This window comes from Eumetopias jubatus, unplaced genomic scaffold, assembly GCF_037043125.1.
Source record: "Eumetopias jubatus isolate StellerSeaLion01/CBP00866 unplaced genomic scaffold, mEumJub1_p1.0 scaffold_17, whole genome shotgun sequence".
Classification (NCBI taxonomy): Eukaryota; Metazoa; Chordata; class Mammalia; order Carnivora; family Otariidae; genus Eumetopias; species Eumetopias jubatus.
In genome coordinates, this window is record NW_028274823.1 from 26,129,770 (window position 1) to 26,146,621 (window position 16,852).

A 16,852-nucleotide genomic window follows, 5' to 3' on the forward strand; every position below is an offset into this window, starting at 1 on the left:
TAAATGGCAAATATATGATCTTATAATTTTCACCCTCAAGGGATTTATATTTTATTAAAGAGAATTAAACAAGTAGATAATTATAGCCAGGTAGATTAAGATAATTTTATTAAAGTGAAACTTAACAAAGTGCTATGGGAATTCAAATGAGGGAAACAGGCCAAGTTAAGTCATTTTGAAGGTGGATTTGAATTCTCCCTTGCAGGATGGGGTTACAGGCAGATGAGGGTAGGTTGAGTTTCGGTCAATGGCATCTGCAGAGACAAGAAAAACTGAGGAAGGTTGAGACACAAGAAGTGCTCCAGTCTGTCTGGAGCATGGAGTGTTACACAGGGCTAGTGGGGAACAAAGGGACATATATACCATGTCTGACCTTGAATGTCCAGCTAAGATGTTTATACTCAATTCAGCTGATAGTGGACAGACATCAAAAACTCCTGAATGGGGATGTACCCCAAATAGAATTGTGCATGGGCAGATTAGTTTAGCCATCATTCAAGAAAGGACGATCCTAGAAGCAGGTGGCTATAAGCATCCAGCACCTAGACTAGGCCTTGAGTCATAAGAACCTGGACTCTAGTGGTACTTGGATTGGAAAAGAAGGAACTGCTGGGAGGTAAATAGTCTGAAGGAAAGGACAGTATGCTTCTTAGCATCTGGCAAAATGCCAAGATGCAGTATACAGTAAATAAATAATTTGATGGATGCTCTCTGAGCTTTTGATCTTATAGTCCTCATGGTTTATCTACATAAAAGGTAATACGCTTTTGTTCTTTTCCCCCAAGGACAATATTTTATTAATAACAATATTCTTATAGAACATTTTTTCTTTTTACTTTCTTTTTATCCATTTTTATTGATTTACCGAGGTTTGAATTTACATACCATAAAACGTACAAATCTTAAGTATGCAGCTTGATAATAAGTTAGGTTTGGTTTTATTTGTTTTTTCCTGACATCTTAAAATCTCTGACAATGCTTTCCTAAAGTAAGAAAATATATTAGCTATATAATTCTATAATGTTAGTTACACAGATCTGATGGTACAGAACTTTGAAAAACTCATGTGATTTACATTAGTAATCAATGCTGAGCAGCTTTTATTATTCATTGTTTGAAAGGCATGATAGCACATATTCTGATACGAAGTTGATTTTTGGAAAGGATTACAGAGAAATGAATAGTCCTAGGAAAGCAAGAGATTAATTACTTTGTATTGCACTTTTAATTATAAGTCACCTGTTTTACCTTGTTTTTCTTTTCCAAAAGAGGGAAGAAATCTTATCAGTCCAGTCACCATGGTATATCAGAAGGGAGGAGTGCTTATTTCTGGAATTGTAATGTATTTTATTCTTCAAAATTAATTGCTTTCAAGAATATATACAATTTCCATTTGCTGCTACTTACTATTATGAGTCATAATTTGGGATGTCAGGTTCTGTCAGATTATTAATTAAAATTGTTTTCTTTTTGGATACAGTTATAAAACTCTTTATATGGATAATTTTTCAAATATATATAAAAGTAGAGAGAACAGTATAATGGACTGCCATATATCTAGACTTTTGCAAATAATCAAAAATAGAATTAAAAACTCGGGGCCCCCCAGAACACCTAATATCTGTCACCCAACTTCATGCCTGTTTGTACACTTAATACATTAGGTTGTCAGACACAAACAGAACCTTTTGTCTAAGCTTCAGCTTAGACCCTTGTACATACTCATTTAGCTTACATGTATTATACTGTTATTGTTCATATTAGAATTAGCATTAATGGCCTTCAATTACTTGGTGCTTACTTTGTACCAGGCATCCTGCTAAGTGCTTTGCTTATATTATCTTATCGGTTCTCATAATGACATTATCAAGTAGGAATATTGACATTCTCCTTATACAGAGGAAGGAGCCAAGCCTTACAGAGTTCACCAGCCAGTAAATGGAGTCGCTGAGGCTTGAACCCAGATGTGTCAAACTCTAAAGTCTTTGCTCTCATGTATTAGAGCATGCAGCCTCAGTTAAGTAAGAAAAGGGGTCAGACTACCTTGCTTTTCCATGGTGTTGTATCATTGCTAAGGTTCGGAGCTGACCTACACTAAAATCTCAGGTCTACTGGTAGATGTCCCAAGAACACTGTTAGCTTTTTCTCTTCCACTGCTACAGATCACATTTCCAGGACCCTGAGAGCAGTTAGGCCATGATGTCAGGTTGAGAGATGTAGCTCCACCAATGAAAAGCAATCTGGAGCTCATAAACCTATATTCAGCTGGTAATCCATCCCCCTCCCCTGCAACCTTGCAACAGACTATCCTCTCCCCCAGCACCCTCCACCCCCGCCACCCTACCTCCTACATTTAGTCTGCATTTATGGCCTTTTATGACTTTTGTCCTTCTCAAGGCCACCCGCGGCATTTTTTACTTTTATTTTCTTTTTTTTTAAATTTTTTTCAAAGAGAGAGAGCATGAGCAGGGAGGGACAGAGGGAGAAGGAGAGAGAGAGAATCTTAAGCAGTCCCTACACTTAGCACAGAACCCAGCACAGGGCTCCATCTCATGACCTTGAGACCATGACATGAGAGTCAGGTGCTAAACAAGCTGAGCCACCCAGGCAACCCTCACCCTTGACATTTTTTAAAACCTAGTTTAGGGGCGCCTGGCTGACTCAGTAGAGCAGGTGACTCTTGATATTGGGGTTGTGAGTTCAAGCCCCACATTGAGGGTAGAGATTATTTAAAAAACAAAATTAAAAAAAAACAAAACAACTAGATTAAAGGAGTGGTTGGAGCATGTACTCCCTGAGAAATGGAGAATGATGATGAGTTTGGAGAAAGCACCTTGCATGTTTTATCCCCCAGTTCCCAAGTATGTGAACCCAGCCATCTCACTAATGCATATACTCTAGTTATAGTGGGATCCAATCTAGAAATGATGGATTAATTTGCCCAAAGCCTCTTCACTACTGTGAAAACAGCTTAAATTCCTCTTGAGAATAGTTAAATGAACCTAAATCTGTTTACGGCCAACCAACCAACTGATTTTTACTGGATACTTGCCCTCTTTCTAGCACTGTGAAAGAAAACCAGAGAAGGATATAAAGGAAATAAACAGCACACTCCCTACATTTGGGTCACTTAGGGACAAAAGAAATGTATATAATAATGAAATAATATACATTAAGGCTAGTGTTCCTTGAAGTAAGGAGACTGCTATATATATATATACAAGCCACATAATGAACTGCTTCATTTGCCCTACCTCCTGTATAATGAAGAAAGTGGTAAAAAGATAAATGCTAGATGGATGGAACTAGAGGGTGTTATGCTAAGTGAAATTAGTCAGAGAAAGACAAATACCATATGATTTCACTCATATGTGGAATTTAAGAAACAAAACAGATGAACATAGGGGAAGGGAAGGAAAAATAAAATAAGTTGAAAGTTGAGAAGGAGGCAAACCATAAGAGACACTGAAGGAAACAAACTGAGGGTTGCTGGAGGGGAGGTGGAAGGGGGGAAGGGATAATTGGGTGATGGGCATTAAGGAGGCACTTGATGTAATGAGCACCAATGAATCACTAAATTCTACTAATAAAAAAAATTTCTAACTTCATTAAAGAAGATATTACTTGGGGGAAAAAAAAACATAGATGCTAGAGAAATTCAAAGAAAGGAGAGATCCGTAAAATTTTAGGTCACAGAATTTTGTGTCACCAGAGATAAAATTGAAATGACCAGGAAGGGTGGTTAAAAGTTGCCTAAATAAAGATAAGACAGGGCATTCTAGATAATGTAAACATTGATGATGTTTCCAAAAATAAACTGTGGATGGTAGTCAATAAGTCTTAGCTTGTTTGACATGGGAAGTATACTCTGCATTGACTGAGACTGATTTTCTTTGTTTATCTCATTGTTTTGGTCGCTAGGATGGCTTTGTGTATTCTTTTACCATTAAAGATTCAACTTACAAAGTAGAGGATTTTCTTGAGATTGAAGAGCCTGTGGCACATATGATGTTTTCTCCAAATTACCACATGTTGCTGATTCAAACAGACAAGGTATGCTAGATGGTGATTTCTTGATATACAGTTTTCAAATATTATTATCATTGCACTACAGGAATGAAGGGCATAGTGCTACATAGTGATACTGTACTAGTCAGGACTCCTTTGGTTACAAATGAAAAAATACCTAACTTAAAAGATCTAAATAACAAAAAGTGTTTATTTATTCATTTGTTTGTTTTTGTGCATGTAACTAAAAGACAATGAGTTAATCTGAATCCAGGGACTCCCATGATGCTGCTGACCTTGTTTTGTGACCATCTCTTGGCTCTGTTTCCTTTCTGCTGTCACCCTTCCCATGCAGATTCTCCTGTGAGGTGTCCAGAGAGCCTCCTGCAACTCTAGTTTATATTTCTACCATTGTGGTGACCCTAGTGGAAATACACCATGAAAAAATGTCCTGGAATTTAGATTCATTGTACTTACTTGGGTCACCTCTCTACCCCTGTGGCAATTACTATGTCCAGGAGGATTCTAAGCTGTCATTGGCCAGGCCTAAGTCACATGCCTACACTTGGACCCTGTGTAGAGTCAACCCAACCAAACATGGACTGAGATTGGGGTCATAGATGGTTCTCTAAGGAAAGTATGGGTTCTGTAAAAGAAGAAGGGAAGGGCAATAAATGCAGGATAAAATGAAATGTCCATCTCAACTACACTGTTAGAAAGACTCCTAATTAATGGAATGACTCTCAAAAGTCAGGGTTAGCAGTAGTTTATATTGTTAGGCAATGACTTTAGATGGATTTTAAGGAAAGATCAATGATTTTCTGCCTAAAGGAAACTTAAATTTAAATATGGAAAGATTTCATTTGCTGGTAAATACCTGAAGTGAAAACAACTGTGCTATGTTTTAATAAATAACAAATAAAGGACAATCCTAAAATATCTATGGAGAACAGGAAACAACAACAACAAAAAATGTAACATAACAGAAGGGAGAAAGACTGAAATAGAACTTCTAAAAGAGAAAATATATTTAAAAAGTAAAAAATAAATATGTCTGACAGAAGATTGGACACAGCCAAATGAGAATTAGTGACCTGGAGATAGATCAAAAGAAGTTATCGAGAATGTAGCCCAGATATACAGAAGGGTTCTTAAGAGACATGAATGATACAGTGTATGTTGGACTGGAGCCCCAGAGAGGAGAGAGAGTAGGATAAGACAATATTTAAAGAGATATTTTCCAGAACTGATGAAGACATGAATTTACAGATTCAAGAGGCCCAGTGACTCTCAAGCAGAATACCTAAAAAGATAACCACACTTAGACTTAACAAAGTGAAGCTGTTGAAAACCAAAGACAGAAAATCCTAAAAGCAATCAGAAAGGAAAACAGATTATTTCAAAGGAATTTCAATTAGACTAACAGCTGACTTGTCTGTGGCAATAATGTAAGTAAGAAATAGTGGAATGCTACCTTCCATGTAGAGCAGGAGGGATCAGAAAACTATGGCCCTGTAGGCCAAAACCAGCCTCCTGCTTGTTTTTACAAATCAAGTTTTATTGGAACACAGTCACACCCATTAATTTACGTATTGTCTATGGCTGCTTTCACACTACAATGGTAGAATTAAGTAGTTGTGAGAGATCACATGGCCAGCAAAGCCTAACATATTTACTATCCGTCCATTTATAGAAAAACTATGCTGATGTAATGAAATAAGCTAACTACCCCCTGGAATTCTATACCCAGTGAGTATACTTTTCAGTATAGGGGTGAAAAAAAAATTTTTAGACATTCCAAAACTGAGTTTGTCAGCAACAGACCATTACTAGAGAAAATTCTTAAGAATGTACTTCAGGCAGAAGGAAAATGATCCCAGATGGAAGATTATGTTGCAAGAATGAATAGTAGTAAATGTGTGGAGAAATGTAAATGAACACTGCCTGTATAAAACAGCAAAAATAATGTGAGGTTGGGTTTTAAAAATAACATTGAATTAAAATCCCAGACAACAATAATGCAAACTGGAGGGGAAGGAGTAAATGGAATAAAGTGTTTCAAGTTCATTATTTACCTTCCAAGGCAGAAAGTAAAGGTTTTAAGTAACATTGTGGTGTTTATAAATTAAGTATGCATGTTGTAACTTCTAAGGTAACCACTAAAAGAACTGAAATAGTAGATGAAATTTCTACATTAAAAATGGGGAAAGTGAAATGTTTTTTAAAAAGCAACCCAAAATAAGATAAGAAAAGAGAGAAAAAGAAACATAAAACAAGTAAGAAAGTAGAAGCATAAATTGTAATATTTAAACTCAAATATATTAGTACTTACAATAAAAGTAAAACAGATAATAGATGTAGTTAAAAGGCAAAGGTTGCAATACTGAATTTAAAAAAAAAGCAAAACCTAGTTATGTACTGTTTATAAGTGATACAGCTAAAGCATAAGGGTACAGTAAGATTAAAAGTAAATAAAAAATACAATAACATTGAAAGTAAATTTAAAAATTGAAAGTAGGGAGGTGCCTGGGTGGTTCAGTCGTTAGGCATCTGCCTTTGGCTCAGGTCATGATCCCAGGGCCCTGGGATCAAGCCCCGCATCAGGGTCCCTGCTCAGTGGGAAGCTGGCTTCTCCCTCTCCCATTCCCCCTGCTTGTGTTTGTTCCCTCTCTCGCTGTGTCTCTCTCTGTCAAATTTAAAAAAAAAAAAAAAATCTTAAAAAATTAAAAAAAATAAAATTAATTAATTAAATAAATAAATAAAAATTGAAAGGCAAAAAGACAGAAAAGGATCTAACATGTAAACATTAACAAAAAGAAAGCCAGTGGTGCTATATGAATATTAGGCAAAATAGACTTTCTGGCAAAAAAAATTACTAAAGATAAATGGGCTTATTTCAAGAATAGTAAAAGGTTAAATTCATTAGGAATATATAAACATTTAAAATATATAGGGACTAAATAAAATAGTCCCAAAATATATAAAACAAAATGTGACAAAACGACAAGAAGAAACAAAGTCATAATGTCAATGGGAGACTTTAATACACTTTTCTCAGTATATGATAGAATAAACTGTATCCCCAACACAGCAGCCAAAGTGAGAAAAACTTTTCCATTTTCTCTTCAGAACCTTCCAGTGATTCCCCATGTTATTCTGACTACAAGCCAGAATCCTCACCAGGCTGTACAATCCCTTCATGATGTGGATTCTACTCACCCCCGGGCCTTATCTCCCCCGACCCTGCTTCCTGTTGGCCCTGCTCCAGTCATGCTGGCCATCATGCTGTATTCTTTAACTTACCCAGCATGTTCCTCCCTCAGTGTTTGCACTGGCTTCTCTCTCCGTCTGGAATGTGCTTCCCACAGAATCCACATGAATCCTTTCTTTCCTGACTTCCTTCAAGTCTTTAAACTCACCTCCGTAAAGCCTTTCCTGGATACCCGGTTTAGAATATCACATTCTAATTCTACCATGTCATATCCTCTTACCCTGCTTTATTTTTTGATTCTCACAATCACTGCTGTTTAGATACTTTGTCCATTGTCTGAATCCCCCAGGAGGATGTAAACTCTATGAGGGCAGGGAATTTTTGTCTGTTTTGTCCTCTAATGTAGACCCAGGATCCAGAGCAGTGCCTGGCGCAGTGTATCCACTCAATATTTGTTGAAGGAATGAATGAAAGGTAAAATCAGTAAATATCTATCAAATTTAGACTCTACAGAGTTGTATTTTTTAGATAAACAAGAACAGAAATATTCATGTTTAACTCAAGTAAACTTGAAGAACTTGCTGTTAGTTGAAAGCAGACTTCTTATTGCTACTTAAGTGCCCACACCATATTGCAGTTACTTGGCAGAGGACCTCAACTGATAGGATAGATTTTTTTGAAAGGTGAATTGGCAGCTGAGAATGATAAAGAAGTCATTAAGTAACAGCTTCAGCCACACCTCCACAATTTCCACAAAGGCTTATTTAAAAGTTTATATCAGTGCCCACCATGATCTAGTATGTGATAAGACTTAGCTCACCTTCACAACTTTTCTGGTTTTCCACATTTTCCAAGGTTTTTTTTTTGTATAAATAGACATTATTTTTGAAGTCAGAAAAAATGTTTTATTGTATTTTATAACTTTTGGAGAAAAGAGGAAAGTTCCATTGATTATTTTAAATGACGAATGAATAGATGAATCAATAAACAAATTAAGCATCTAGATTTTAAGTTCCTCAAGGTCAGGGCTTTACTTAAGTTAATCTCTAATTTCCCACACAGTGCCTTGCTCACAGTGGACATTTAATAAATATTTGTTGACCTGTATACACAACAATTGTGTTCTTTCTTTCTTTCTTTCTAAACAGGGATCTGTTTATATTTACACTTATTGTGAGAAGCCAACCTTTGATAAAGTCCTAGAGGCTTGTGATGGGAAATTTCAAGCAATTGACTTTATCCCACCCGGAAATGAATACTGCATGGTAAGGAATACTTTATTATCTCACAGTAGGATTTAAAGAAAAGATTTTGGGAGATCATGTGCAACCTTACACAAATAGGAGGCAGAGGGTATTCTTGAGGATATGGAAGAAATGCCAACCACTTCCATCATCAGATCTACTCCCCAGTTAGAATGGCGTCATTGTATTGTGACTTCATAATATTAAGTGTCTGAAAACAGTCAAAGCAATTGAAATCTTAGGAGCTATCCTGTTTATACTCACCATCCAAGTTTTTCAAGCCAGATCTTTCAACACATTCATTACTAAAGAGTTATCAAAACTCATTAAACAATTAGTGTTAACCCTCTTTCAGAGTGGTACAGACCCTCTGAGGATGAAAATGAAATACTGGCCATGCTTGAAACATGAATTCAATCTACTTAGGAAAAATAATCCACCTGCTACATTCAAAAAAGAAACTCTTTTCCTGGTGTTTAACTGCTTACCTTTATTGATCTCAAGAAACATTTCATTTTTTATGATTCATCAATAAATCCATTAAGATTTTGGGAGTCCTAGCAAAGTATGTACAAGAGCTATATGAGAAAAGTTTCAAAACTGATGAAAGAAATCAAAATCTAAATAAATAAATATTGTATGTACTTTGCCACAGAAAATATACAGATGGCAAATAAGTATATTAAAAGATATTCAGTATTATTCACCATTAGAGAATTGCAAATGAAAACAATGAGATGACACCACACACATATTAGAATGTCTAAAATCTAAAACACTGGCAATATCAAGTGCTAGCAAGGATATGAAGCAACAGAAACATTCATTGCCTATAGGAATCAAAATGGTACAGCCACTTTGGAAGTTTGGCAGTTTCTCACAAAACTAAACATACTCTTACCTTATGATTCAGCAGTTGAGCTTCTTGTTATTTACTTAAATTGATTGAAAACCTATGCCCACACAAAAACCTTCACATTAATGTTTATAGCACCTTTATTCATAGTTGCCAAAATTTGGAAGTAACCAAGATGTCTTTCAATAGGTAAATGGATAAACGAACAGTGGCATATCAATACAATGGAATATTATTCAGCACTAAGAATAAATGAGCTATTAAGCTATGAAAAGACATAGAATAGCCTTAAATGCATAACATTAAACCAAAGAAGCCAATTTAAGAAAGATGTATGATTTCCTCTATATGACATTCTGGAAAGTGTGCTCAGCTCAGGTCTTGATATCAGGGTCTTGAATTCAAGCACTGTGCCTTTTTTTTTTTTTAAAGCAAAGTCTGTTAGTTAAGAAAACAAACAAACATAATTTCCTATTTCTAGCTTTATTCTTTAAGCAATAATCCTGTTGAATGTCCAAGTAACTCAATTATGTTACATGGAAAAACATTTCACTTTTCTATTCTTAGTTATTATATGTTACTTAAATTGTATTAAAGATAATAGTTAAGAAAAGATTATAGGTTAATTTTTGTTCAAATCAGAAGTACTGATGTTGTGATTGTCATTATAATCCATATGAGTAAAATAAAATTTTATACAAAATCATCCAAGTTATTGACATACTATAAAGGAATTTAGAACATGTTTCCATAACAGAGTCTTATTTTCCATTTAGAGTTTTCTTTTTTTTTATAGACACTCACACATTCAGGGGAAGTTTGTGTTTGGTATATAGAAGATGGTACTTGTGCCAGCAGGATTTATCTGAATACTCCAGTAAGTGTGCCTTATAAATGGATTAAAATATTGAATTCTAATCCAATCTATGTTTTCATAATTACATGTCAATAGTCTGTGGAAATACTTGTTGCAGATGCCTTATTGCATTTCTTACCCTATATATTTAGAATAATTCTTCTGTATAAAATATATTCTACAGCCCAGAGGGTGGAACATAAGGTACTAAATTGGTGTATAGGAAAGTTTTTCTGAGGTGGCAGTTATTTCCAAAGTCCTAGTGGTTTATATCTCACTCATACTATAAGTTCCTTGTGGATTGGCAGGGTCTCTGCTCCACAGAAGCCCTCTCTCAGGAAGCCAGACTGAGGGAGGATTCACCAACTAACTAATAATAGCTCCTCGGTGCCATAGTATGGGAAGGGAGTGCCAGAGAGTCTTGAACTAGCAATTAGTTGCTTTTTCTCAGAAATGAATCACCCCCTTGGCCATAACTAGTTAAATGGCCCCATCTAACCTCAAGGTTAGAAATGAAAGAAAATTCCCATTCTAACCAACTTGAGCCAAAAATAAAATAGCAGGGTTTATTGGCTTAATCAACTATAAAGTATAGTACTTGTCTGGCCTCAGATGTAGCTCAGTCCAGCAACTCAAATGATATTACCAAGGACCTTGTTTTTCTCTCTATGTCTATAGTTTCCTCTTAGGCTTCTTTTAGTGGTACCCAAATACCACAGGTGTCAACCTCACAGGTGTCAGACCATCAGGAAGAAAGCCTCCTCCAATGGGAGGAGGAAGAGAAAAGAAGTTTTTCCTTTCCACAACGCTAGATGTCTTCTGATGTCTTAATAACATCTCTGAACTAATCATTGTGGACAGGGGAATGAGAAATGCCAATTGGCTTAAGCTCAGCCTCGAAAATGAGAGTCAGATCTGTTTCATTGAACCCCCAAAAATAAGAGAGATGGTTTCTCAATGGATATTCAAGGAATTTTCCAGAAGGAAGGTGTTTGGATATTGGGTGACAAACCACAATTGCTCACAACACTCGCCACAAGGTGATACCATTATTTCTGCCATGTTCATAGTACATTTTACATAAAATAATATTTTAAAATCATAAAAAGACCAATAAACAATGGCAATGCTATTTTCCCCTTATATTATCATCATTTGATATATTACACAGTTCTAGATGAGATATGGATCTTGGATTTTGGTAGTAGGTAGGGAAGTTACAATCCTTCCCCTTTATAAAATTAAAATCTCAATTATAAAACAAGAGGAAGCATCATACCTCACATAAGAAAATTATAAGACACAAAAGATGCACAATTCAGTGGGATATAAAAAACCCTGACAAGTAAACATAAAAATTCTTACCTAAAACACTGAAATATGAATAGACTGCACTCTGGTGACAAGAGCTCATATGTGTTCATTTCTATTAGAACTACTAGAGCTAGAAGAGATCTTAAAGCTCATCTGATCACATCTCCTTTCACAGACAAGAGACATACAAATGGTTAACAACCCACCCAAGAGTCTCTATAATCAGGGAGAGAGAGGCACCACGAGAAGGTCTGCTTCTGCACCAGAGATCTTCCCTTCACCTGAGCAGAGGGGAGAGATTCAGACAGTGTTCACAGTTAATTTGACAAACCATCATTGAGCTCCAAACCAGGCACGGTATACTCATGTGGATCAGCCTGAGCTGGGGATAACTGGTGGTTTTTCTTCACTGGAGAATACTGCTGCCTTGTGGGGAATTGATAAGTGCACTGACCCAGCAATGCTGAGGCCAGATCTCCCTGCCTATCCCTGGGACTGTGTTCTGCATGAACATTTTAGGCAATGGTCCTCAGAGAACCTGGCCCAGCACTATGATGGGAGGATATCTGGACACTAGAAGCTTCCCTTGATGGTACTTGCTAAGGTAGATAAGACCCCTCCAGATATTGCTGTCCATGTTTAGCCTAGTCTACTATTGCCCTGGAATGGAGGATAATTTCTTTTTTTTTTTTTTTTAAGATTTTACTTATTTATTTGACAGAGAAAGAGACAGCGAGAGAGGGAACACAAGCAGGGGGTGTGGGAGAGGGAGAAGCAGGCTTCCCGCGGAGCAGGGAGCCCGATGCAGGGCTTGATCCCAGGACCCTGGGATCATGAGCCAAGCCAAAGGCAGATGCTCAACGACTGAGCCACCCAGGCGCCCCTGGAGGATAATTTCAACAGATTATTTTGAGAACACACACACACACACACACACACACACACACACACACACTGAGACATCCCATAAAGACTTTCTTTTAAAAAAAAAGAAAAAAAGAAAGACCCTCACCATTTCATTTCCATTTTCACACTGAGATACCACTGAAGACTCAACCCTTAAAATTCACCTTTAAAAATAAAATAAAAACCTCCTCGGCTGAGCAAGTGTGCATTCTAATGAGGCAGGACACAGGAGTTCTCAGCTTCATCATCAGCTATGGGATCCTGAGGCAAATTGCTATTCTTTTCTTCACCTCCATTTTCTATTCTACAAAATGATTATCTCTTAAGCTCCTTTCTATTTCCAATGTTCTGTGATTTTATTCAAAACAACCTACAAAGTATAATTATAGAGGAGTGAAGCTGATTGCTTAAGTGTCATGAAAGCAAATTTATTCTCCTAGACATCGTATTCCGTAAGTGATTGTGAGATGAGCAGGAATCTGTGATGCATGTCTTTGGTTACAGAATACACGGGGTGTGATATGGTTATTTTCTTGTCTTCCCCCATCATACCAGCATCCCAAGATCTACCATTATCCAACAGATGAATGCTGATTTTTAAAAATCACTAACATTCGGTAAAGATGTCCAGAAGATGCTAGGAATGTATTTTAAATTTGTTTTATTTTTTCATTATTATTGGTATAATCATGTCATCATTTAAGGATAAAAATGAAGCCATGGTTTAAAGCTCAAGAAATCTCTATATTTTTATGCTTCTAACACTAGGATAAAAGAATAACATGTAGAGACTCCTGTGACTTATGCTATTGATTAGCTCAGGAATGCAGCGTGTCTAATTTGTAATACCACACTACACTTGCCACTCCTTGTTTGGATGGCTGTCCAAATAAACTGTTGATTTTTATGCATGGTAAAGCAGGCTTTGTGTTCTGGCACGGTGAAGTTAAGCATGTGGGGTTATTTTAAACAGGCAACAGTGCTGGCTTGCTCTCCTTCCTCCCTCTCTGTGGCTGTGGGCACCATGGGGGGCTTCATCCACTTCCTCGATGTCAGGGATGCAGAAGCCCCTCAGGCAATTCACAAGGCCTTCCCCTCCAAATGGTCTGTACAGCACCTCCTGTAAGTACTTCCTGCTTCTGGCAGCAACATTGTCAAGGCCCGTCTGTTGAGAATTCCAGTAAAGCCATAATTTATTTTTTTTTAAAGATTTATTTATTCACTTGAGTGGGGGGAGGGGTAGAGGGCGAAGGAGAGAGAGTCTTAAGCAGATTCTGTGCTGAGCACGGAGCCCAATGTGGGGTTCAATCGCACAACCCTGAGCCAAAACCAAGAGTCAGACGCTTAACCATCGGTGCCACCCAGATGCCCCAAGCCATAATTCCTTTCAATTTTAAGTTTTACATGTTTTGTTTTGAAAATGAATACATTGCCTCAGTTCAGCATTCCAAAAGGACAGAGGGGTGCATGGGGAAAAGTCTCCCACTCTTGTCCCCAAACACCCAGTTCTCCTCCCTGGAGACAGCCTGTTCCCAATTTCCCATGTATTCTTTCCAGAGATAGTCTATCCATAAATAAGCAAAAAGCAAATATTCCTTTTAATTACACAAATAATTATCAAGCCCTTAAAATGTGCTATGTGCTTGGTTCTATTAACTTCATGAGATGGATGTTCTTGTCTCCTCAGGGAGATGAGGCACAAGGTGTTTAAGTGACTTGCTTCATGTTACACAGGTAGGAAATGGCAAATGTCAGGAGCAGAACACAGGCAGTTGGGCTCCAGAGTCACTGCCTTTGCTTTTATTTTTCAAGTTTTTATTTAAATGTCTTTGCTTTTAGATAGCAAACCATATACAATGTTCTATGCCTCTTTTTTTTTCACTTCATGGTATCTCTTGGACCATGATTTCTATCCACACATAAAGACCTTCCTTATTCTCTTTTATGGCTACATAGTACTCCATTATATGGATATACTATAATTTTTTATTTTAATTCCAGTGTTGTTTTTTTTAAAGATTTTATTTATTTGACAGAGAGAGACACAGTGAGAGAGGGAACACAAGCAGGGGGAGTAGGAGAGGGAGAAGCAGGCTTCCTGCGGAGCAGGGAGCCCGATGTGGGACTCGCTCCTAGGACCCTGGGATCATGACCTGAGCCGAAGGCAGACGCTTAACGACTGAGCCACCCAGGCGCCCTAATTCCAGTATTGTTAACATACAGTGTTATATTAGTTTCAGGTGTACACTATAGTGATCAACAATTCTATTATACATTACTCAGTGCTCACCATGCTAAGTGTACTCTTTAATCCCCATCACCTGTTTCACCCTTCCCCCACACATCTCCCCTCTGGTCACCATCAGTCTGTTCTCTATAGTTAAGAGTCTGTTTCTTGGTTTGCCTCTCTCTCTTTTTCCTTTGCTCATTTGTTTTGTTTCTTAAATTCCACATATGAGTGAAATCATAGGATAATTGTCTTTCTCTGACTGACTTATTTTGTTTAGCATTATACTATCTAGCTCCATCCATGTTGTTGCAAATGGCAAGATTTCATTCTTTTTATGACTGAGCAGTATTCCATTGCATGGACATACACCACATCGTCTTTATCCACTCATCTATCGATGGCACTTGGGCTGCTTCCATAATTTAACTATTGTAGATAATGCTGCAGTAAACATAGGGGTGCCTGTATCCCTTTAAATTAGTGTTTTTATATTTTGGGGGTAAATACCCAATATCCCATCATTTTTAAAAGATTGTATTGATGGGCATTTAGATGACTTCACATCTTTTGAAGTAATACTTTTTAGAAGACAGCACAAAGACATTGGATTTAGACTCATCTGTTGCTCTTATTCTTTCTTTTGTTAATTTGTCATAATAGTATTATCAGAACTGACATTTGTGCCCTGCTTTACAGTTTGAGGTGCCGTCATACACTGTAGCTTATTGAATGTGATCCTCACTACACTGGTCAGAAAGGTATTATGCTTGTCCCTGTTCCACAGATGAGAGAATTCAGGTTCAGAGAGGTGAAGAGAGAAGCCTTTTGAGGATTGCCCAGGTAGCGCCTAGAGGAGCTGGATTTCTACCCACCGCGTTGTTTCCTGCAAGCGGCCCCCTCCCGCTCCGGCAGAAGACCCTTGACCTCCCTCTGTCTACATGTTTGCTGCCTCCTCTTTCTCAGAGCCTCTTCTCTTATTTTAATTTGTATCTTCCCATTTTTCGAATTTGATGAAGGTGCAGAAACATTTCACTACATTCTTCCTCCCCCTGTGAGGCATTAATACTGCAGAGGGCTGCGATGTTGCACTGATCACTGGTGTAAGGACTGTTTATTTCCCCCAGAAATACCAAGAAGGCTCTGCTATCATACTTCATTCACTTATGATGAAGATGCTACTGCATCTTCTTGACTGTGCACTTATAAGCTGCAATTTGGAAACTGCATTAACCTAGAATGTCATGATTGCATTTATATGTCATCAATTGGCTTTTTTTATAAGATGGGATAATATTAAAAGTCACAAACCATAAGAATGACTGGTTTTGAGTGTATCTCCATGCTATCATTCAATAAATTTGTTTACCATCTTATTAGTGAAACAAGCAAAATTGATCCTCAGATTTCTTGTTTTCTTTCTTTTCTAGTTATGACCAGCGAGGGATATATCTATTAGTTGGAACATCAGAAGGCTATGTCTTTATTATCAATGCCAATCCATCAAGCTTGTTTCAGATCCTTGGATTCATAGGTACTACATGGAATGCTTATTAATTTAAAATATTGGTCACTTCATTCCAAAGAATTTAAGATTGTGGAAATGGGGCTCTAGTGAAACAATTATTTGTGGTATATTTTCTAAAAAAGAGACATTTAAATAACTGCTGTAAGTTACATAGGAGAATTCCTACATCATATTTAAAGGGTTTTTGGTACATCTGCTTGGTACATAGTTGATGTTAAATAAACCTTCTGAAATAAATTAATGAATTAATTTAGATATTTCTAATGTTAGACATTATATATAGTGTATATATGCATATTATATACATTATATAATATATGTGTATGTTATACACATATATATAATGCTAGATATTTCTAATGTTATTACAAAAGGAGTTTGGTTGGTTTATCCTTGAAATATATTTTAAAATGTTTTATTTCTATTTAATAAAGATAGCTAAAGAAAGTTTTATTACATGCATCTTTAATATTTCCTCTTTAAACAAAATGATATCCAGCTTTTTCAATAATGTCATCCACATGCCCAGGTAAACTACAGACCTGGCAGGTGAGGTAACACTTGTATGATAAATAGTAAGAACTAATACTTTTCTTTCTGGCTTAAGGACCAAATATATATGTATATTTTCCCCAAAACATATTTTTAAATTTATTCATTGACTTTTTAAAATTAGTGCGTGACTACTAGGTGTGAAATGCT

The 16,852-nt window shown here is 36.8% G+C and overlaps 1 protein-coding gene across 3 annotated transcripts in view; it reads left to right on the forward strand.

The window, feature by feature from the left end:
• CFAP43 (cilia and flagella associated protein 43) overlaps nucleotides 1-16,852 on the forward strand; it is a 107,712-nt gene that overhangs the window by 27,361 nt on the left and 63,499 nt on the right. For all 3 annotated transcript variants that reach the window (XM_088019839.1, XM_088019838.1, XM_028098904.2), the window contains exons 7-12: nucleotides 1,270-1,337; nucleotides 3,922-4,053; nucleotides 8,368-8,484; nucleotides 10,116-10,196; nucleotides 13,369-13,517; nucleotides 16,053-16,156. In XM_088019839.1, the coding sequence (XP_087875965.1) occupies nucleotides 1,270-1,337; nucleotides 3,922-4,053; nucleotides 8,368-8,484; nucleotides 10,116-10,196; nucleotides 13,369-13,517; nucleotides 16,053-16,156 (651 nt within the window). The remainder of the gene's footprint in view (nucleotides 1-1,269; nucleotides 1,338-3,921; nucleotides 4,054-8,367; nucleotides 8,485-10,115; nucleotides 10,197-13,368; nucleotides 13,518-16,052; nucleotides 16,157-16,852) is intronic.